This window comes from Orcinus orca, chromosome 19 (assembly GCF_937001465.1).
Source record: "Orcinus orca chromosome 19, mOrcOrc1.1, whole genome shotgun sequence".
NCBI classification, from domain to species: Eukaryota; Metazoa; Chordata; class Mammalia; order Artiodactyla; family Delphinidae; genus Orcinus; species Orcinus orca.
Window position 1 is genome coordinate 54,944,864 of NC_064577.1, and position 23,789 is coordinate 54,968,652.

Consider the following 23,789-nt stretch of genomic DNA (forward strand, 5'->3'; position numbering starts at 1 on the left):
TCTAAACCTTTAACGCTTCCTTAACATTCTATGTAAAATCTTGAATATAGCTTATAGGTGTCAAGATCATGAAAAAAAAATGGTTACTGACTTTTAGCTTTAAATGGAAGTCAAACCTAGAGAAAGACTGATTTTAGTATAATAAAATTTTTACAATTTTGACATAAGCAACAAAGACGCCTTAGTTGCTGTGATACCTAATTGTTGGCCAAGGGCTAAAAATACATTATACATATAAAATTTTTTTCCTCTTAAGAGAAATTTTGTGCCAAACCTAAAGTGTAGCATAAAATATCAGCATGGAGTGAAGTGGTTTGGAAGCCCAAAGAGCGGGTAAGTCAAACCTTATCTTTCATTTTTAGGGTTTGGACATGTGAGGCTTGACAACGACTTTCAGTCTGGTGCCTGACCTATCATTAAGGCACAGTAACACAAGGTGGACCCAAGCTAACCTAATTATGATCTCAGACCAAGACTAACCCTGGGTGTGAATTACTCAATTCAAGTGTGTGTGGAAGGCATAGAGAGAAGACAAAAGAGAGGGAGGGATAGGGACTCACACCAAGGCGTGGGTTCTCACTTATGTTTTCCTACATCTAAGCATAAAAATTTGCTATGTGCAACAGTGGAAATAACAGATTAACTCTTATTTATGCTTACTTTTAGCCAGGCATTACACTAAGTACTTTATATATATAAGCTCATTTAATCTTTACAATAACCACAGTGACACAGGTGTTATTATTTCCAACCCAAGAATGATGAGACTAAGGCCCAAAAGGGTAAAGAAACTAGCCCAAGATCATACAACTAGTAGGTGACCATGTTAGGATTCTAATCTCTTATGACCCCTGAAGACAATTTCTTAAATGTGTCAATATCTTTCATCATCAGTTTTCTCATCTGTAAAGTAGGAAGAATAAAACAGATCACCTTACAGGAATTGTAAAGGTAAATTAAAAATCATAGAAAACTACTATGAAAACTATAAAGTAGCGTTAATAGTAACACACACAGAGATTTAATAGGAGATTTAATGTAAACTTATAATAATCCCCCATTTAACAATATGCAATCATGGCTTAACAAAACCTCACTTTCTTCTAGCCAAACTTCCCCTAAATCTTTACATTTGAGCCAAAACCTTAGGAGGATGTGGACATAAATCCAGCAGGCTTCGGTAATTCAAGGTAACTTGACCTGAAAAGCTCTCCCACAGACAGTTTTCCTCATTTGCCAGTGTCCTCTCTCACTTTCATCCTTGGGCTCTTTATTTGCTCCTCTCTGGGAGGGGGTGAGAATTTTCAAAGTATGGCTTATTATTCCCTTGGCTCTTCTCTTCCTATTCCTATTTTTAGGAGCAGAAGAAAGGAAATGTTTTATAAGGGTAGGATCAATACCATTTAGTTAATACCATGAACCCTCACCATGGATATTTTTCCCCATCACTAGTTTGTTTTCAGTTTTAAAAGCCTTATTGCAGGAGAATTAAGGCTTGTCTGGTGGTAAAGTTAATGATCGTATTCCTTCACATAGTAATTCTTTACTGATTTCCTTAGGAATGCCGTTAGCATGTTTTTAGCTCACAAACTCACGCATTATTCAGCGTATGGCAGTAGTAAACAACTCTGGATTCTGAAATAAGAAATTTATATAACAGAATAGTTTCGAAAAACATACTCAAGTATAATGTGAATTTTAAACATTCTAACCAGTTTTACACTTTGGAATGCTTTTGAGATGAGAACAGGGGTAGACTTGCCTCATTAAGTTTATTTTTGTTGAGGTTAACATTAAAACTCATTTATGTTTTTTAATAAATACCAGCTGGCTGAAGGAGTCTAGATGTGATGGTTAAGGATCTAATTTGGGAACAATCTATAATTAACTACTTAGACAAATCACAAGGTATATAAGTTACCTAGAGATAATTTAGAGTTGACTTTGCTTTATTTTTCTACCCAGAAACATCTGGGCTACTACATTTACGTGGAAGAAAATGGTACTGAGTCAATTCCATTTCTACTCTAGAAAAATGTTCCATTTTAATTGCATTTTAATATTTATATACAGTTAACTCACTCAAATATGTTTTTCACTAAATTATTTTTCTATTACAAAATCTAGCATCATTTCTTATAGTCACTGATGTAAATTTACCTCAGTTTGTTCGTTACTACAGGATCTCCTTGCTCTAATCACATTTGCCTCCTAGGGTCACCTGACATGTAGCTTGACCTTACTTCTTTGCATTTGATGATGATGCCTCCTTCACTTAGGATGATCTGTTACCTTCATCCATCTGTTGATGTTTATCACTTCTTTCAAGATCCAGATGATGTCTGACTTTTGCCAAGAAATTTTTCTCTATTGATTTCTGCATATTTTGTGACAAATTCTTTACTATGTACTAGCTTCTGGGGTAGAGGGGGAGGATGCAAAATTGAATTAAAGGACAGAAGCTTTCACTTCTGCTCTAAAAAACATGCCCTGGAATATTATCTGAGCTATACTCTAAACTTCAGGTTCCGTAATATTAATAATAATGACAGCAAAATGTACTGAGCATATTCTATGCACCAATTACAAAGTGCTTGACATACATAATCTTGTTTAATACTCATAACAAAACCATGAGGAAACTATTTCAATATAATAAGCTAATTCAGCCAATAAGTTGGGAGCAAAGATCTGAATCTCTACGTTTGCATTCAGAGCCTGGTGACTAACCACTGTGTTTTCCCTATATCACACTCAGGTCACTTACTACTTCTTCCCTTAATCTACTTTGCTCATGTCTTTACACATCTTGTGCAAATGTGTTATTTGTCCATAAGACATATACTTCTTAGAGTACCAAAACCACCCACCCCCTGCTCTAGTCAACACAGAACACTGCAAATAGTCGAGTATTTATTCAATAAAATAATCACACACGCACACACATAAATAAACACACACATATATGTGCTTTCTAATCTGAATAATGAAGGTTTTTAATCCCATATTTTATTTCACAATATACTATTAAGTATCTCATGGAAAAAAAATATCCCAGTTCCTTCATATTTTCTACCGAACTATGACGCACATGACATACTCAGTAAATACTTACTGAGTAAATAAATTGGCTAAAAGAGGCATCAAGAGAATTAACATTAATTATGTAAAGGAAATAATACTAATAAAGTTTCTAAGGGTCAACAAATTCCACTAAGTAAAAAGGCATATAATTGACAGCTAAAGATTTTTCCTAACCCACTGGTAAATATTGCTCCAAATCAGAGAAACTACTATGGAATTCACTATAAATTCCTGTTAAGTATAGGAGCTATGTGCTATGGTCTGAATGTTTGTGTCCACCCGAAATTCATATGTTGAAATTCCAACCTCCGGAGTTGAGGCCTTTGGGAGGTGCTTAGAGCATGAAGGTGGAGCCCTCACGAATGGGATTAGTGTTATTACAAAAGAGGTCCCACAGTGCTTCTAAGACCTTTCCACCATGTGAGGACACAATAAGAAGCCTGCAACCACAAGGAAGCTCTCACCCAGACCATGCTGGCACCATGATCCTGGACTTCCAGCCTCCAGAACTGTGAGAAATATTTGTTATTTATAAGCCACCCATTCTGTGGTATTTTGTTAGAGTAACCCACACAGACTAAGACACTATATAATTGCTGCTAACTCTTCCTTATTTTGCAGTTTTGATCTACACAATGCTATTAAAAATTAAAGTATACGAGTAACAATTTGCTTTATAATTTAGACATGTAATTAACTCTTCCTTTCAATAAGTATAGTTTTTTTTGTTTGTTTGTTTTTATTGTTGTTCCCTTTAACTTTTGGAGATAATTTAAGGGAAGGAATTTTTTCTTGATATTTGAGCCTACAAACACTTTACAGATTGATAAAAATCCTTTTTTTATGGGTAGCTTACACAATTAATCCTTTACTGTTTTGAAAAGTCAATAAATCATTTCATGCTAATTAAGAACCAGTAATACTGAATTCACAATACTGATGTTCTTTCTAATTTATATCTATATAACCTCTTCCAAGAAAAACAAAACATACTTCTTTTCTTAAGCTATGTCCCTTCTATAATTTCTCTGAAAGGTGCATTTAATATACCTCACGAGGATTTCACTAAAAGGGCAAGGGAGCCTAATCTTGAGTTATAGAAGAGTTTTCATTATTTGGTTTCAACAGTTCATTGATTATTACAGCTTCATAGACACTGCAATGATAATGCATCTTTTAAAATTTCAACCCTTTGTTCAGGAAAATTTCCAATAAAAGTCATAATCTAACAGGGACCGCTGCACAATGGATTCATTTTGCTCTTTTATTCAATGAAGGAAAAAGGCATAATGCACCCTTCTTTAAAGTCTTTTAAGTCACATTATGTACTCCTCATTGAGAGAGTAATTGAAAAAAATAACAGGAAAGAGGAATTAAATGTGCATTTACCTGTATTAGGCATATCTGTAGGGCTGTTGTCTGAAGAAGTAATTGGAATCTGTTCTGTTTTCTTGTATCCAGTTTTTATCTATGAAAGAAAATGAGGAAGGTGAAATGTCATTTTCTAAAGTAGGTCAAAAACCACATGAGAAACTCACGTTAACATAAAAAGAATGATTAAAGAGATTAAAGCAATAGTCCCCCAAATATAAAACCTTTAAAATTTTGGTATATTCATCTTCAAACACAGCAATTCAGAATGAAAGTAACAACTGCTTTCAGCTCTACCATACCCAAGGACAACAAAATATAAGGCTATGCACTGTGTCTCTGAAAAGGTATTATAACCCCAAATGAGAAAGTATAAAGGGCTAAGAGAAAATCTTAAACTCTGTATCTGATTAGCATGGGCCTGAAACTGAAATTACTTTTGATGAATTTTATTGCACTAACTAAAAGCCTACCTGATTTTCAAGTTTGTTTTATAGGGTATACACTCTATTTTATGACTCATTATTTATGGCACCGTTGCAATTAGTAATTACAGTCATCCCTTCATATCTGCCATTTCTGCATGTGCAAATGCAACCAACAATGGATTAAAACTATTTTTTAAAAACTCTAAGAAGTTTCAAAAAGCAAAACTTGAATTTGCCACATTGGCAACTATTTACATAGCATTTACACTGTATTTATTTACAACTATTTACATAGCATTTACATTGTATTAGGTATTATAAGTAATCTAGAGATGATTTAAAGTATATGGGGAGGCTGTGCATAGGTTAAATGCAAATACTACACCATTTTATATAAGAGACTTGAGCAGCCTCAGATTTTGGTATCTGCTGTCGGGGTGTGGGGAGGTTATCCTGGAGCCAATCCCTCCACAGATGATGAGGGATGACTGTAATTATATCGATTTTGATGTGGGAACTCCCCCTTTTGTGTGATTCTAGGGTGAACTATTGATATATTCCAGCATACACACATGAGGGAACAAAATCCACCTACACTGTACAGGAAAGAGCTGAGCAACAGAAAGGAAGATTGCCTGTCTTCAGTCAAGCAGAAAACAGAAAAAATAATGAACAGAACCATATTAGAGACTATCTGAAAATAAATATAACTTTCCATATCATAGTTTTGAGTGATATCTAGGCATATCTTTGTGATGCCATTCCTGATCATGATTTTCTGGACAAACAATATATTGACTTGAAAAACTGTATTTATTGACAGCATAGCATAAAATCTTAAACAAAGAAAAGATCTTTCAAGGAAATACCAATCTGTTAACAAACTATATTACCAAAATTATAGTTCTATATGTATATGACAAACATAATGACACATAGGGGATTTGTGGACTACATAAATAGAAAAAGTTAAGATTACCTGATTTATCTTAAAAGAAGATAAAATGGCATCTGTAGATTTGGGAGTCGATGAGGTCTTTGGAATTAGTATTTCAGGGGAAGAAGAAAGAAGACTAAATTTTGAGGCTTGAGGTCCATATTCTCCTGTAGCTTGTAAAAGGGATGAACACGATGGATTTTCTAAATGACTGCTGTGAGATTTCTGTCTTATGAATGCTATCTCCCAAGCAGATTCTGACCTAGCATTAAAAAGAAATCACTTTATGGATATAGTACTATTGAATTCTAAGATATGTTTCATATATTATCAAAAAATACTTCTTTTGGGTCTAAAGTACTAGGACAACTTAAATTTCTATTTTTAGGGACACATGCTAAATGACTCATTCTATCTTACAGATAGAATAGTTACCTCAACTTGGCTCTGGTAATTATGCTTTTTGCTTCTTCAAATGATACACCAATCATAGACTCCTTGTTTATTGAGACAAGTTGATCTCCTGGCTTCAAACGTCCATCCTAACAAAAATAGTAACATTTGTAAAGAAACTGATTAAGGTGTTTCTTAAAAAGTTAATTGATGCAATTAAAGCAAAGCACAGTTTTAGTAAAGAATGTCTTAAAGAAAAGAGTAAAAAGAAAATTTTAGACAAAGAACCTCAACAGCAAAATGGTTTGATTAAAGTCTGGTTTGGTAATATACATGAATGAAATGGAAATGTTCAAGTACTCCTTGAATAAACTTTCAGCCTAAGGAATCCTGAATATATGAAGACATAGTCTGGTACACTAGGAAAGAGGCCTGTTTTAAAAGGTCAGTTGTATGAGACAAACACAGCTCTGAATGTGATAAAGTAGGTTAAATAATTCTGGTATATTTCAGAATATAAGCCTCATTCACTTCAGTTTCTGAGCATTCCTTTATCTTTCATCCCACCAAACACTGAGTTATTCCACAGGTAGAATTTTTAAAAATTCAGTCAAGGATCTTAATTATATTGATTCTACCCACATTTCTGTTCATGGTGAAACATCTTCTTCACTGGACCTACTGCCCCTCCTGTGACTCAGGCCCAGTTGGTTGGACAGGTAGCTTTATTCACATCCTACTAATAACGACCAATTCTAATTGGTTGCCTGGCATTGTCTTTGTCAAGTCCTGGCTCTGCCTGTAACTAGCCTAACTGAATAAGACAAAGCACAAAAGTTACAAAATTTAATGTACATGTTAGGCAAGTTTTCTCAGTCTTCATTTGCCTTTTTTTTTTTGCGGTAAGCGGGCCTCTCACTGCCGCGGCCTCTCCCCTTGCGGAGCACAGGCTCTGGACGCGCAGGCTCAGCGGCCATGGTTCACGGGCCCAGCCGCTCCGCGGCATGTGGGATCCTCCTGGACCGGGGCACGAACCCCTGTCCCCTGCATCGGCAGGCGGACTCTCAACCACTGTGCCACCAGGGAAGCCCTGCCTTTTCTTTTAATTCAAACTGGAAAAGAAGAATGAGCTCTCTTAATTTTCAGCTCTTAAGATGCTTCTCCATTTATCATTAGTACAAACACAGAAAGCATTATTTCTATAACTAGGGAAGAAGCTTATATGGTTAGAAAGCATTTTCACCCTTGATGGTATTTAAGTAAGTTCCACAAATTCAAGGAAAGATCTTTTAAAAAGTCTTATCTACTATGTATAAAATAAGTTTTAATTAATAGGCTTAACCAGGGAAAAGAGATGGTGAAGATAAGGGGATGGAAGGAAGTAAAGAAGAAACATATTACCATCAAGGAGGTAGCAGGATAAAGACACAGAGATGAGAAGCAACATATAGTGTGCAGGGGACTATAGCCTTCAACACAGTGTTCAATTAAAAAGTGTGAGCCAGAAATCATGAGAAATGAGGATGGGGAAGTAGGAAGAGTTCAGGTATCTGCAGGCCTTTAACCCCAAGCTATCCCTGGGATAGCTTCTGCACTTACTGTTTTTGTTTTCATACTGTAAACATTACCTAAGTATTATTTCCCACACTTCCTTGATGAAAAGAATCAACTGGAGTTATAAAAAAGGTCCATGTTATGAGACCCCTCTGTTTGAAAGTCTGATACAATATTGATATATCCCTGAATAACTGATCTTTGGTCTGAACTGCATTATATGTAATAAACGTATATAATATATAATAATGGTGATTTATGGTTACTTTACTTTTAAATAACAATAATTTTTAAAAAAAAGACCTTTACTGGGCTTCTCTGGTGGCACAGTGGTTGAGAGTCTGCCTGCTGATGCAGGGGACATGGGTTCGTGCCCTGGTCCGGGAAGATCCCGCATGCCATGGAGCGGCTGGGCTTGTGAGCCACGGCCGCTGAGCCTGCGTGTCCGGAGCCTGTGCTCCGCAACAGGAGAGGCCATGACAGTGAGAGGCCGGCGTACAGCAAAAAAAAAAAAAGACCTTTACTATTATCTCTCACACTGAATACTGAGTATACAGGAAAGCAAAATAAATATAAAATATTTATCAAGAATTTTTATGGGAACATGTTATTTCAAATATTGTGTAATGAAAGATATTATAATCTAAATGCATAATGACCCTATGACCCTTCTGAAATATAAACATAAAAAAATCCAAAAAGGTAATTTGATTTTAAAATATATAAAATTTGAAAACTAATTTGGATTTTATAGGTATGTGATTAAACATAATTAGCAAAGTCAGAGAACACACAATTGCTATATTCACAAGTGATGTTTTTTTCTCCTTCCATTTGATAGATGTATGGGGAATAAAACACAGTAGTAATGCTAGAAAAGACTAAGCAATATGGAGGAAGTATCTACCATATGGATCCTAAATATTCAGTAAAATGAAAGAGCTGATTTTGTAAGATTTTATAAACACAGTTCAGTATTACCTGGGCCCAAGCCTTATGACAGACTTTGGTTATATATGCATTTAAATCAATTATACCCAGACTATACTTAGAAACTTAGGTACAAGAGCTTTCAATTTAATATGCTAAATATTAGTTTGAGGATAACACATTCCTTAAGGTTAAAGTGAAATGGTAACAAACAAACAAACAAAAACAACCTTTTTGCCACAGGCAAAATGATAAGGCTAATAAAAATTAAGGAAGAACAAAATTCTGGAGAGTGCTTATTTCTGGGAGGGAGGGTGGGGAATGCAATGGGGTGGGGGGAAAACATATAGGAAGACTTAATAGTAAAATTTTCTACTTCATAAGTCAAATGTTGAACTCTAAGTGGATTCATAGGCATTTGTTTCATTATTATTCTTCATAAGTTAGATATATGTTCCAATATCCTTTTGTATGCATAAAATATTATATTATTAAAAAGAAAAGAAATTTTCCAGCATCAAAAGAAAGCTCATGACATTTGCCTCAACAATGTTCCTAACCAGATGAATTTTATTTTGGTTCTATATTCCAAAACTGGCATTGGAAGTAAGGGCCAAATAGAGGTTCTTAAAATCTAATTTTAAAATAAATAAATAAATAAAATTAAATAAATGTCATTGTTAAATCCAGCTCTAGACCATTTGGGATCTGCAAAAAAAATTCCTCATTAGAATCAGCTTAATAAGGTAGATTATAACTGAAATTTAATGACTATTCTACTACTGATTTATGTCCCAAAGCCTGGAAGTAATTTGAGTAAAGAAAGGGAAAAATGAAGAAAGCCTTGCTTCATTGGAGCAAAGCATTTAAAGGACACTGACAAGGGAAAAAAGGTTCTTTTAGAATTGGGGTGGTGGACAGTAAATATTAGGTTATTTTGTTTTAATCTAAATATTCTTGGTATTAAACTGCCTTTTATTGAACTTCCTTGAAAAGGGAAAATTCTATAATGAGGACTATAAGCCAGATGGCACCTCATCTGTCTTCTAGTTGGGCAGCAGTCTTCAGAGGCAGTGGACTGATGAGGAAAAAAGAGCACGAGTTGTGGCAACCAGATAGATTTGAATTCGAATTTGAGCTCCACAACTTGCTAGCTAGATAGTCATAAACAATGAAAGAAAGCTAAGGAAGGGGATAGGGGAGGTGCACAACCTCATCTACAAGGAACACGGAACTAAATTCTAAACTCTCGGAGACAGCTCCTCTATTCATGTGTCTTATAGAAACCACAGTTGGTTGACAGCATTACGGAGAAAAAGCTTCAGAAAACAGAAGCCTCCCACATTCGCCTCTTGGGTCGCACAGTATTAGCCATGCAGAGGAAAAAGTTCTCAGTAAGGCAATTTAACACATCTTATATTAAAGTACACCCATGTACTGAAGTAGCATTTTCCAGGAAGACAAGAGTCAGAGAAGAGAAGAAGAAGAAAGTCTCTGACTGTGGTTTCTGGTGTTTATATATATTTTTGTTTCTAAAAAGTACTCACAGCAGTTGTTTTTTTCTTTTCTTTGCCTCCTAGAATAAGATCTTAGCTGATCATGTGAATTTCTGAACCTGTTTAAAAGTCAGAACCTGCAAACTAAAACAAAGCTATTTCTGTAAAAGTCTGGCATTCAAAGCCAGTGAATTCTGCCCCAGCTGGATTAATGTGTCTGTGAAGATAGTAACTTCAGAGAGGCCTCTTCCACACTGTCTAGATTCTGGTTCAGCACTTATTGAGCAACTACACAACATGACAGGCAAGGTGCCAAGCACTTTCACACACCTAACTTCAGTCTGAATTCTTTCACATTGACATTTATAAAGATGTTGAAATAATAATGTATTCTTGAACACTTGCATACTTTCATTAAAAGCTGCCAACACTGTCCATTTCAGATTATAATGACCATTACAGTTTTCTAAATAATGTGTTACCATACCATATATACAGCCTGATGCTAACTCATTATTCCTAAATACTAAGGAATGCTCCTGCAAGCCTTTGGATTCCTTTCCCATACTTTCATAAAGGATGAAAGTCAATGGAAGTATCACTTTTTAAATACCAGTTATTAACATGAATTTAGGCAATTTGTTTAATCTCCATGAGACTCATTTTTTTAGCTGTGAAGTGGGGATAAGTACCTATTGCACAAGGTTGCTGTGATAAATAACATATATAAAATCCTAGTACATTGTAGGTGTTAAATTGAAGTGAGTTGAATCAGAATCCCATATCTGTTGCAGGCAATTTTTACAGTAATAGCAAATTTAACCCTCCCACTCCTCAAATTAAGAACCCTTTATGACTGCCCACTTGTGGGAAAAGCTGAACTGAACTTCCCAAACCTAGCACAACAAACTAGCTGCAACCTACTTTTTCTAGCCTCATCATCTACCTTCCCTCCTCCGCATATAAATTCTTCATTCTATTCTCAGAAAATGTTCTTCAAATCAGCCACGGTCTTTCAAACTTTAATTCACTTACACATATTAATTCCTATCTAGAATGCCACCACCCACCTTGCCACTTCTCTGTCTGATGAACTCTCATTTAAACTTCACAACCAAATTCAAATATTATTTCTGCCGTAAGTTTTCTCCATCTCCCTAGATTTACTTAATTGTCCCCTTCTCTTTGTTCCAAATGCACTTTTACTTATATATATTATTGCACTTACTCTGTACTGTCCTTATTTGTTTACATATCTTTTTTTTTTCCATTGGAGTATATTAATTCAGCAACTCCCAAATTAGCAGCATTGATTCTTTCAGTTGATCAGAACTATGTCTTTTTCATGGTTATATCTCTGAGCATAGTGCCAGGTATACAATAGGTCCACAATAAATGAATAAGGCCCAGGAAACACTTTGAGGAAATTAAGGTGGCTCTAACACAAATAGTAATGGCAAAGGAGAAAAGTGAGTGACATCTTAAAGTGAACCCTCTTGGCTGCTACTGCTTTAGCTCCCACCAATTGATTGGTTTCTTTACCCCCTGCCATCCAGAGGCCTTTGTCCTAATTATCCAAAAATCCTTGGTCCCAGTTCCAGTGAAAAAATGCTGCCAATTATACTATGACATTTATTGTAAGATCCATCTCAATTTCAGAGATGCTAGAGAGAGGAAAAAAAAAAAGATATATAGATATAGATATATAGAGATAGATAGAATTACACACGGGTAATTCTATACCCATATGTTTGTTTTATATATATGTGTGTGTACGTGTATACAGTAGTCCCTTGGTGTCTGAGGGAGAGTGGATCCAGTACCCCCTTGAATACCGAAATTCTTGGATGCTCAAGTCCCTTACGTGAAATGGCATAACATTTGCATGAAACCTATGCACACCCTCCCTGCATACTTTAAAGCATCTCTAGATTACTTATCATACCTAATGCAATGTAAATGCTATGTAAATACAATGTAAATGCCATGTAAATAGTTGCCTGTGCTGCAAATTCAAGTTTGCTTTTTGGAACTTTCTGGATTTTTTTTTTCTGAATATTTTCAACTTGAGGTTGGTTGAACCCACAGATATGGAACCCGAGGATATGGAGGGCTGACTGTATGTGTGTGTGTGTGTGTGTGTGTGTGTGTGTGTGTGTGTGTGTGCACCCTAGAATCAGGTAAATGAAATATGTTAGTTTTGAAGAAAAAATTTTGATTCCTGCCTGCTGTCCTTACAGTATTAGCAGAGAAACAAAGAATAAAACAAAAACATTCAAAGTGTGGTTCAGAATCGGTCACAAAGGGCTAAGAAGAAGAGGTACTTTTGTGTGGAGCCCAGATGGTGGCAGTTGAATGGTAAACAGGCAGATCAGTGAATTCTCAGAAATGTGACTAAAGGATTATTCATTCATTGGTATTAATTGAGCAATTAATATGTGTCAGGTACCAAGCTAGGGACTAAAGATATTATTGTGAATAAAATCAGATAATATCCTTGCACTTAGGAAATAATCTGAGACTTGTGGCTCAGGCAGAGTTGGTAAAACAGTCACAGATACTGATGTATGATCATAAACTGAGAAGGAAAGAAACAGGCACAGACAGGTGATATGAAGGAAAGGTGCACAGACAGGAAAACAACCTGGCCTAGACTTGGGATGGGGGAAGCACAAGGAATACCTCTCTTTGTAAGTGGTCTTTGAATTGATATTTGAAAGTAATGGGGGGAGCTGTTCTCAGTCAGAGGGAGCAGCATATAAGATGAGAAAGAACCAGGCCCCTTCCAGGGACTGAAAGAATGCTACTCTGAAAGCATAGGTAGGGATGGAGAGTCAGAGAAGTAGAGGGCAGAAGTCACATAATACAGAGCCTTGTAGGCAAGTAAGTATTAGTTGGATAGCTGGGAGGGAAATAGGAATGGTGCATAAGAGCAGACAAAGCTATTGTGAGGTCTGATAAAAACTGATGATAGTTTAAACAATGGTGATGGCAGTGGAGATCAAGAAGACTGATGGGTTCAAGAGCTATTGAGGGTAGAACAGTCAACAGTATGTACTAAGGAATTGGATATGGGTGTTAAGGGAGAGGAAGTAGTTAGGATGCTGTTAGTTTTCTGACTTTGTGCTACTGGAAGGTGTCATTCACAGAGATTGGGAACACTGGAAAGAGGTCTGTTTGGGAAGAAATGGGTAGATGAAGGTGTGATGTGACTATCATGAGTCCTGCCTCAGACATGTTGCATTTGAGATGCCTTTAAGAGATCCAAGTGGAAATGTTGACCAGGCAATTGGATATGTGTCAAACGAGTGTCCCCCCCAAAAAAGATCTAAGATTTAACACTGAGACTCCAAACTGATATCGGATTGGCTGGTGGGGTGAAAAGGGCCTTGGAGTTCCCATATTTCATATTTCCCTTAACTCAGTACGTAGTATATTTGTTCCCAACCTATAGACTACCTCTAGCTCTTAAAGCTGGGAGAATCTTCTTTCCTATTTGAACTAGCAAAACGTGTCAATATGTTCCAAGTTTGAACTCAGAATACGTTTTTCAAAGAGACAGGACGATTTTGGTTACTGAACCAGTGTTGCATTTCATATATTCCAGGAGGAGAAATACTTTTGCGTGTGTATTGGGATAAAGGGGAGAAGCTAACCATGGTTACTTAAAGATAACTCCTGCGTTCCAATAATCCCCTATCTATAAAGTTTGGGAATATAAATGAAATATAATCCATCTATAAACTTGAGATTGCCTATATTATTAGTTCTGAAACAATATAATGTTAAAATAAAATTACAGCAAGTGAAAGCACTCATATGCATTTAAAAAATATTAACGGTTGCTCAGTTCAGCAACTTAATAAGGATACCCTATGAACCATTGTTTCCTATTCCATGAAAACACCTGGAGAAATTTTGTACAGATTAGAAGTTTATTAACAAGCCTAACACAGTATTTAGAATACAGTAAATTCTATTATTACTATTCATAAAAAAATTTTTAAATAAAATTGCATTAATTTGTATTTGCAGAGTAAACATGTACATAACTCTCCAACCTGACGAAGAACACAAAAGTAAATGTAAGCACTGCAAACCTACTTATTCTTCTCTGTCTACACCTTTCTCTATTTTGGCTGTTTTCTTCTCTTGGACATGACCAGATACTGTCAAAAAACATTAATAACTCTGTGCTGCTCTCTAGTGGTAAATATAAAATATACTTTATTACATGGTTTTGCTTTCTAATACACTTTCAAACAATGAAATTCTCAGAAAATCAACAAGAGAAAATATACATTATAGGTATAATTTCTTAGTCTGTCATCACTGACAGGAGATGAGTCACTCAGCACCACTGCTATCAATTTATTACTTTAACTACAAGTATTTTTCATGGGGGAAAAAAAGCACAAATTGATGCTTGTCTTAAAAGTAAATTCTTTTCACTTGTTAGGTACCATGATCTACTGCATTACTTCAAGTATAGTCTAAGAAATACCTTAGCTATACTGAACACACACACACACACACACACACACACACACACAGACATATCTCAGCTTTAAAACTAAAGTAGTACATCTCAATTCTTACAAGAAAAATTTTGTTTTTCGTTTGTTTGAATTTGTTTAAATTTAGCATTTAAGTATGCTCTTAGTTAATAAATTAAATTCAATAGCCAAAAATTATATCATTATAATACCCTATGCTTATTGCATAATACTTACCACTTGGTAAGTGTATTTGGAGGAAACCTTATTATCTCAGCAAGATTGAAACAATTTAAATCTATTGTTTTGGAAGTTACTAGTTAAACTGATTTTTTTTTCTAACAAGGAAAAAAATCCAACTGAATAAACAAACTGCTTTCTAAACAGTGTTTGGTGTAGGAATCGGGGTGGGGGTAAGGGTAGGACTATTTATTCAACCAAAACAACTAGAATAAGGACAATGACAATATAAACAGACTTTATAAGGGTATCACTTCTCATGTTACATAGCGTGATATTAATAGACTGTTTTATTAAATTCTTTATGTCCTACATCTCTCCAAAAAGGGAGGCAATTTTCAACAAAAGACATGTAGAATCACATTAGTAAAACAGAAATAGCAAATAAAATTCAAGAGAAATGAGCATGAAAATATAGTAATCAATTTGTTAACTAAGTGCTTCAAATATGGATCTGAGCTTCCTAGCAACCAGAGCAAAAAGGAACTCATGCTTTACATATTTCTTACAGTGAAGAGGACAGTAAGGTTTTCTAACTCCTAAAATAGATATTTTCTAGTCTTAATTCTAAATCTAATTTCTCATATGGGCTACTAGTGACTGGCATAATTAACAAATTCAACAAGAATTACTGCATATTCAGAAGTGAGTGGATTTTATTTGCTCTGTTTGTTTTGTTTTGTTTTGTATTTAGAAGAGGCTAAATGAAGTACTTTAACTGATCTAAGTTAAACCTAACTGGGAGCAGTGAATAGATAACATGTCTTCAAATATAACCTCTCTCAGCCAGACTTAAAATAAAATTTGAACAGCATATAATTAAAAATATATAACATTTACTTACAGCTTGAAATCTGCTACTTTCATATTTATTTCCTATTCATTTGTTAGGTTAAAACGCCACGAGTATAAAGGTCTATCTTCCAATCCCTCTATATCTTTCACTAAGAAATGGTCACAGTGAACATTCAGTTAATATTAAAAATTTACTGAGATTGGTTCAAGATGGCGGAGTAGAAGGATGTGTGCTAACTCCCTCTTGCGAGAGCACAGGAATCACAACTAACTACTGAACAATCATCGACAGGAAGACAATGGAACTCACCAAAAAAGATACCCCACATGCAAAGACAAAGGAGAAGCTGCAGTGAGATAATAGGAGGGGTGCAATCATTATAAAATCAAATCCCATAACTGCTGGGTGGGTGACTCACAAATTGGAGAACAATTATACCACATAAGTCCATGCACTGGAGTGAAGGTTATGAGCCCCACATCAGGCTTCCCAACCTGGGGGTCTGGCAATGGGAGGAGGAATTCCCAGAGAATCAGACTTTGAAGGCCAGCAGGATTTGATTGCAGGACTTAGGACTGGGGGAAACAGGGACTCTACCCTTGGAGTGTACACACAAAGTCTTATGTGCACCAGGACCCAGGGGGAAGGAGCAGTGACAACACAGGAGACTGAACCAGACCTACCTGCTAGTGTTGGAGGGTCTCCTGCACAGGCAGGGGGCAGCGGTGGCTCACCACGGGGACAAGAACAATGGCAGCAGAAGTTCTGGGAAGTACTCATGGGCATGAGCCCTCCCGGAGTCTGCCATCAGCCCCAAAATAGAGCTTGTAGGCTCCAGTGCTTGGTCTCCTCAGGCCAAACAACCAACAGGGAGGGGACACAGCCCCACCCATCAGCTGACAAGTGGATTAAAGTTTTACTGAGCTGTACCCACCAGAGCGACACGCAGCTCTACACACCACCAGTCCCTCCCATCAGGAAGCTTGCATAAGCCTCTTAGATAGACTCATCCACCAGAGGGCAGACAGCAGAAGCAAGAAGAACTACAATCCTGCAGCCTGTGGAACAAAAACCACAGTCACAGAAAGATAAACAAAATGAAAAGGCAGAGGATTATGTCCCAGATGAAGGAACAAGATAAAACCCCAGAGAAACAACTAAATGAAGTGGATATAGGCAACCTTCCAGAAAAAGAATTCAGAATAATGGTAGTGAAGATGATCCAGGACCTCAGAAAAAGAATGGAGGCAAGGATCAAGAAGATGCAACAAATGTTTAACAAAGACCTAGAAGAATTAAAGAACAAACAAACAGAGATGAACAATGCAATAACTGAAATGAAAAGTACACTAGAAGGAATCAATAGCAGAATAACCGAGGCAGAAGAATGGATAAGTGACCTGGAAGACAGAATGGTGGAAATCACTGCTGTGGAACAGAATATGGAAAAAAGAAAGAAAAGAAATGAAGACAGCCTAAGAGACCTCTGGGACAACATTAAATGCACCAACATTGGATTATAGGGGTCCCGGAAGGAAAAGAGAGAGAGAAAGGACCCGAGAAAATATTTGAAGAGATTATAGTTGAAAACTTCCCAAACATGGGAAAGGAAATAGCCACCAAAGTCCAGGAAGCACAGAGAGTCCCAGGTAGGATAAACCCAAGGAGAAACAGGTCGAGACACATAGTAATCAAATTGACAAAAATTAAAGATGCAAAATTATTAAAAGCAACAAGGGGAAAATGACAAATAACATATAAGGGAACTCCCATAAGGTTAACAGCTGATTTCTCAGCAGAAACTCTGCAAGCCAGAAGGGAGTGGCACGATATATTTAGTGATGAAAGGGAAGAACCTACAACCAAGAATACTCTACCCAGCAAGGCTCTCATTCAGATTTGATGGAGAAATCAAAAGCTTTACAGACAAGCAAAAGCTAAGAGAATTCAGCACCACCAGACCAGCTTTGCAACAAATGCTAAAGGAATTCCTCTAGGCAGGGAAAAGACTAGCAACATAAAACAACCTTGTACATATAGACTACTATATCAAAACCTCATGGGAACAGCAAACCCAGAAACTACAATAGATACACACAAAAAAAGAAAAAAAACAACCAAACAACACTAAATATGATCATCAGAAGAAAACAAAAGAGAAAGAAAAGAAAAAAGACCTACAAAAACAAACCCAAAACAATTAAGAAAATGGCAATAGGAACACACATATCAATAATTACCTTAAATGTAAATGGATTAAATGTGCCAAAAGACACAGACTGGCTGAATGGATACAAAAACAAGACCTGTATATATGCTGTCTACAAGAGATCCACTTCAGACCTAGGGACACATACAGACTGAAAGTGAGGGGATGGAAGAAGGTATTCCATGCAAATGGAAATCAAAAGAAAGCTGGAGTAGCACTACTCATATCCATAAAAATAGACTTAAAAATAAAGACTGTTATAAGAGACAAAGAAGGACACTATGTAACAATCAAGGGATCAATCCAAGAAGAAGATATAGCAATTGTAAACATATATACACCCAACATAGGAGCACTTCAATATATAAGGCAAATACTAACAGCCACAAAGGGAGTAATTGACAGTAACACAATAATAGTGGGGGGCTTTAACACCCCACTTTCATCAATGGACAGATCATCCAGACAGAAAATCAATAAAGAAACACAGGTCTGACTTAAATGATACGTTAGACCAGATGGACTTAATTGATATTTATAGAGCACTCTACCCTAAAGCAGAAGAATACACATGCTTCTCAAGTGTACACGGAACATTCTCCAAGATTGACCACATCCTCGGCCACAAAGCAAGCCTCTGTAAATTTAAGAAAATTGAAATCATATCAAGAATCTTTTCTGACCACAATGCTACGAAATTAGAAATAAGCTACAAGAATAAAAAACTATAAAAAACACAAACACGTGAAGGCTAAACAATATGCCACTAAACAACTAATGGATCACTGAAGAAATCAAAGAGGAAATCAAAAAATACCTAGAGACAAATGGAAATGAAAGCACAATGATCCAAAACCTATGGGATACAGCCTAAGCAGTTCTAAGAGGAAAGTTTATAGCAATACAGTCTTACCTCAGGAAACAAGAAAAATCTCAAATAAACAACCTACCTTATACCTAAAGCAACTAGAGAAAGAACAACAAACAAAACCGAAAGTTAGTAGAAGGAAAGAAGTCATAAAGATCAGAGTAGGAATCATAAAGATCAGATCAGAAATAAATAAATAAATAAGACAATAGCAAAGATCAATGAAACTAAAAGCTGGTTGTTTGAAAAGATAAACAAAATTGATAAACCTTTAGCCAGACTCAAGAAAAAAGGGAGAGGACTCAAATTAACAAAATTAGAAATAAAAACAGAGAAGTTATAACTGACACCACAGAAATACAAAGGATCATAAGAGACTACTATATGCAACAGTATGCCAATAATATGGACAACCTGGAAGAAATGGACAAATTCTGATTTGTCCCAAGATTGATCCAGGAAGAATTAGAAAATATGAAGAGACCAATCACAAGCACTGAAATTGAAACTGAAATTAAAAACTCCCAACAAACAAAAGTGCAGGACCTGATGGCTTCATGGGCAAAGTCTATCAAACATTTACAGAAGAGCTAACATCTATCCTTCTGAAACTCTTCCAAAAAAATGGCAGAGGAAGGAAAACTCCTGAATTCATTCTACGAGATCATCATTACCCTGATACCAAAACAAGACAAAGATACCATTAAAAGAGAAAATTACAGGCCAATATCACTGATGAACATAGACACAAAAATCCTCAACAAAAGAGTAGCAATTCGAATCCAACAATACATTAAAAGGATCATACACAATGATCAAGTGGGATTTATCCCAGGAATGCAAGGATTTTTCAATATCCACAAATCAATCAGCATCATACACTACACCAACACAGTAAAGAATAAAAACCATACGATCACCTCAATAGATGCAGAAAAAACTTTTGACAAAATTCAACACCGATTTATGATAAAAACTTTCCAGAAAGTGGGCATAGAGAGAACCTACCTCAAAATAACAAAGGCCATATATGACAAACCCACATCAAGCATCATACTCAATGGTGAAAAGTTGAAATCATCTCCTCTAAGATCAGGAATAAGGCAAGGATGCCCACCCTCACCACTTTTATCCAACATAGTTTTGGAAGTCCTAGCTACAGCAATCAGAGAAGAAAAAGAAATAAAAGGAATCCAAATTGGAAAATAAGAAGTGAAAATGTCACTGTTTGCAGATACATAGAAAATCCTAAAGACATTACCAGAAAACTACTACAGCTCACCAATGAATTTGGTAAATTTGCAGGCTACAAAATTAACACACAGAAATCTGTTGCATTTCTATACACTAATAATGAAAGATCAGAAAGAGAAATTCAAGAAACAATCCCATTTACCATTGCATCAAAAAGAATAAAATACCTAGGAATAAACCTGCCTAAGGAGACAAAAGACTGGCACTCCGAAAACTATAAGACGCTGATGAAAGAAATCACAGATGACACGAACAGATGGAAAGATATACCATGTTCTTGGATTGGAAGAATCAATATTGTCAAAATGACTATACTTCCCAAGGCAATCTACAGATTCAATGCAATTCTTATCAAATTACCAATGTCATTTTTCACAGAACTAGAACAAAAAATTTTAAAATTTGTATGGAGACACAAAAGACCCCGAAAAGCCAAAGCAATCTTGAGAAAGAAAAATGGAGCTGGAGGAATCAGGCTCCCTGACTTCAGACTATACTAAAAAGCTATAGTAATCAAAACAGTATGGTACTGGCACAGAAGTAGAACTATAGATCAATGGAACAGGATAGAAAGCCCAGAAATAAACCCACGCATCTATGGTCAATGAATCTATGACAAAGGAGGCAAGACAATACAATGGTGGAAAGACATTCTCTTCAACAAATGGTGTTGGGAAAGCTGGACAGCTACATGTAAAAAAAATGAAATTAGATCATTCTTTAACACTATACACAAAAATAAGCTCAAAATGTTTTAAAGACCTAAATGTGAGACTGGACACTATAAAAGTCCTAGAGGAAAACATAGGCAGGACACTCTCTGACATAAATCACAGCAATATATTTTCCAATCTGTCTCCCTGAGAAATGGAAATAAGAACAAAAATAAACAAATGGCACCTAATTAAACTCAAAAGCTTTTGCACAGCAAAGGAAACCATAACCAAAACGAAAAGACAACCCACAGAGTGGGAGAAAATACTTGCAAATGATGTGACTGACAAGGGATTAGCCTCCAAAATCTATAAACAGCCCATGTGGCTTAATATCATCAAAACAAACAACCCAATCAAAAAATGGGCAGAAGACCTAAACAGACATTTTTCCAAGGAAGACATACGAATGGCCAAGAGGCACATGAAAAAATGTTCAACATCACTAATGATTAGAGAAATGCAAATCAAAACTAGTGAGATATCACCTCACACCAGTCAAAATGGCTATCATCAAAAATCCACAAACAATAAATGCTGGAGAGGGCGTGGAGAGAAGGGAACCCTCCTACACTGCTGGTGGGAATGTAAAATGGTACAGCCACTATAGAGAACATTATGGAGGTTCCTCAAAAAACTAAAAACAGAGCTAACATATGACCCTGCAATCCCACTCCTGAGCATGTATCTGGAGAAAAACATGGTCGGAAAGGATACATGCACCCCAATGTTCATTGCAGTACTGTTTACAATAGCCAAGACATGGAAGCAACCTACATGTCCATCGACAGAGGAATGGATAAAGAAGATGTGATACATATATACAATGGAATATTACTCAGTCATAAAAAAGAATGAAATAATGTCATTTGCAGCAACATGGATGGACATAGAGATTGTCATACTGAGTGAAGTAAATCAGAAAGAGAAAGAGAAATACCTTGTGATACTGCTTATTTGTGGAAACTAAAAAGAAATGATACAAATGAACATATTTACAAAAGAGAAACAGACTCATAGACTTAGAGAATGAACTTATGGTTACAGGGGAGAAGGGTGGAGGGAAGTTATAGTTAAGGGGTTTGGGATTGACATGTACACACTGCTATATTTAAAGCACAGAGAACTCTGCTCAATGTTATGTGGCAGCCTGGATGGGAGGGGAGTCTGGGGGAGAATGGATACATGTACTTGTAGGGCTAAGTTGCTTTGCTGTGCACCTGAAACTATCACAACATTGTTAATCGGTTATACTCCAATATAAAATAAAAAGTTAAAAAAAAAAGTAAAATTTGAGATTATTCTTCCTTAGCTTAATGCATGCTTAAATGTTTCTCTGTCTTATTAGTCAAAATGTTAATTCTTTCTACTTCCTAGATGTATACACCATCACAAAAAAAAAATTAAAAATTTTACTGATGATATAGGAAAACACACCTCATCACTAGTGGTTTTGTCTTTTAGGTGAAGGGTTATTTTTATTTTCATTTTTACCTTATAACAGTCTCCTCCAGGCATGATTTCCTGAATATATACCAAGGGACCTTCATTCCGGTTAATTCCTCCTAGGATCTTCAGACCAAGGCCTGTCTCCTTGGTAACTGTAATCATCTGAAAGGTAGGATCCCTAAGATAAAGTAAAGTAGCATGCACAGGTTAGCCTAGAGATGGGCACCTACTTTTTCTTTAAACTGTTTGGTAAATCAAATTCTTAGAACTAGACAACTCAGAATACTCCATACACACTAGCAACGACATTTTAAAAAGTATGATCATACAAAAGCAATCAAATGAATTTTCTTAGCTCTAATTTTAGTTTTTCTATAAAACAGCCAAACAGTACAAGAAATTACTGCAATAATGCTTATTTCTTTGGAGTAGAAAATACTTTAAAAATATTATTTAAACAACTTTAAAGATTTATTAAAGGTGACTGAAGAGACTTAGTTTTAACTGATTATTTTGACTACACTGAAGGATTCCAAAACAAAATACTTTAATGAATTAGGTAAGTGACTTTAAAAGACATGTTTTTGGCCACTTAAAGCAAAATAAATATGACCTTCATTTGAATCTCAAAAAAATGCAGTTTATCTTTTTAATTTAGAAAGAGTATTTTCCTGGTACAAATCACTTGCTCCAGCTGCAATTTCTGCCAGACATAAAAGTGATGCCATTAGAAAAGAAGGAACTGTTAAAAGAATTCTGCAAAAGGTACTCTCCCCCCTTCACCTCAGTTGTGTTTCTAAACAGTGGTCAGAGCAGACACTTTTACTGGTCCAAGAGAACTTGAATAAAGCGTGAAATGAAGCTCAGGGCCGTCTGCTTACTTATGGTGTAGTGGGTGTTGTGCTAAGCAATATACATATATTAGGCCGTTCAACTAATATTTATAAAATCCCTATGATGATTACCCTCATTTTTCTAAAAGAACCCAAATCTGGGCAGGTTAACTTGGTGGCCCAAGGTTACAAAGCTGGAGAACAACAATGTGAGGGCAGTCTGTCTAACTCCAGAGACAAAGTATGGTCTAAGGTCTACTTCACTGGTGCATTAAAGCCATTGTTGAATATAGGACTTCCAGCTGTCTTCAAACGTGCCAAAATACGGAAACCGCTCTTTAAAAAGAGTTACTTCATATCTTACATATGATTATAGCTTTAAAAAAATTTTCTTAACTTCTTCCATAGAAGTTCTGACTATATCTTTAAGAAGACTTGTATTCAAAAGTTAAATCATAAAAAAGTAGAATGAAAGAAATTAAAAATTTTTTAAAAACTTACAAAACTCCCTGTTTTTGAATATTTTGCCCTTTATATAGCACATCCTTTAGGGTTGCATTATACTGAATTCAGCTCTAGGGTTGGAGGGCCTATCTGGGGATACTAGGGTAATAGTCAATTAGCTAGGAAAAAAAGGCAGAAAATGTTCTACAGTCAGATTTCAGAACCTCAGTCCATTCTTGACAGGAGATTTAGACTGCAAGGATGTAAAGGGGTGAAGCCTAGAAAAGGGCAAGA

At 35.9% G+C, this 23,789-nt stretch overlaps 1 protein-coding gene across 6 annotated transcripts in view; it reads right to left on the reverse strand.

The window, feature by feature from the left end:
• STXBP4 (syntaxin binding protein 4) overlaps positions 1–23,789 on the reverse strand; it is a 183,367-nt gene that overhangs the window by 144,940 nt on the left and 14,638 nt on the right. For 5 of the 6 annotated variants that reach the window (XR_007473320.1, XM_004271799.3, XM_033431782.2 and 2 more), the window contains 4 exons: positions 22,264–22,396; positions 6,256–6,362; positions 5,863–6,082; positions 4,474–4,552 (listed from right to left, as the gene is read on the reverse strand). Coding sequence is in view for 5 of the 6 variants with exons in the window: in XM_004271799.3 (XP_004271847.2) it covers positions 4,474–4,552; positions 5,863–6,082; positions 6,256–6,362; positions 22,264–22,396 (539 nt within the window). In the remaining variant the exon portion in view is untranslated. The remainder of the gene's footprint in view (positions 1–4,473; positions 4,553–5,862; positions 6,083–6,255; positions 6,363–22,263; positions 22,397–23,789) is intronic. The other variant, XM_033431784.2, reaches the window with a different exon arrangement.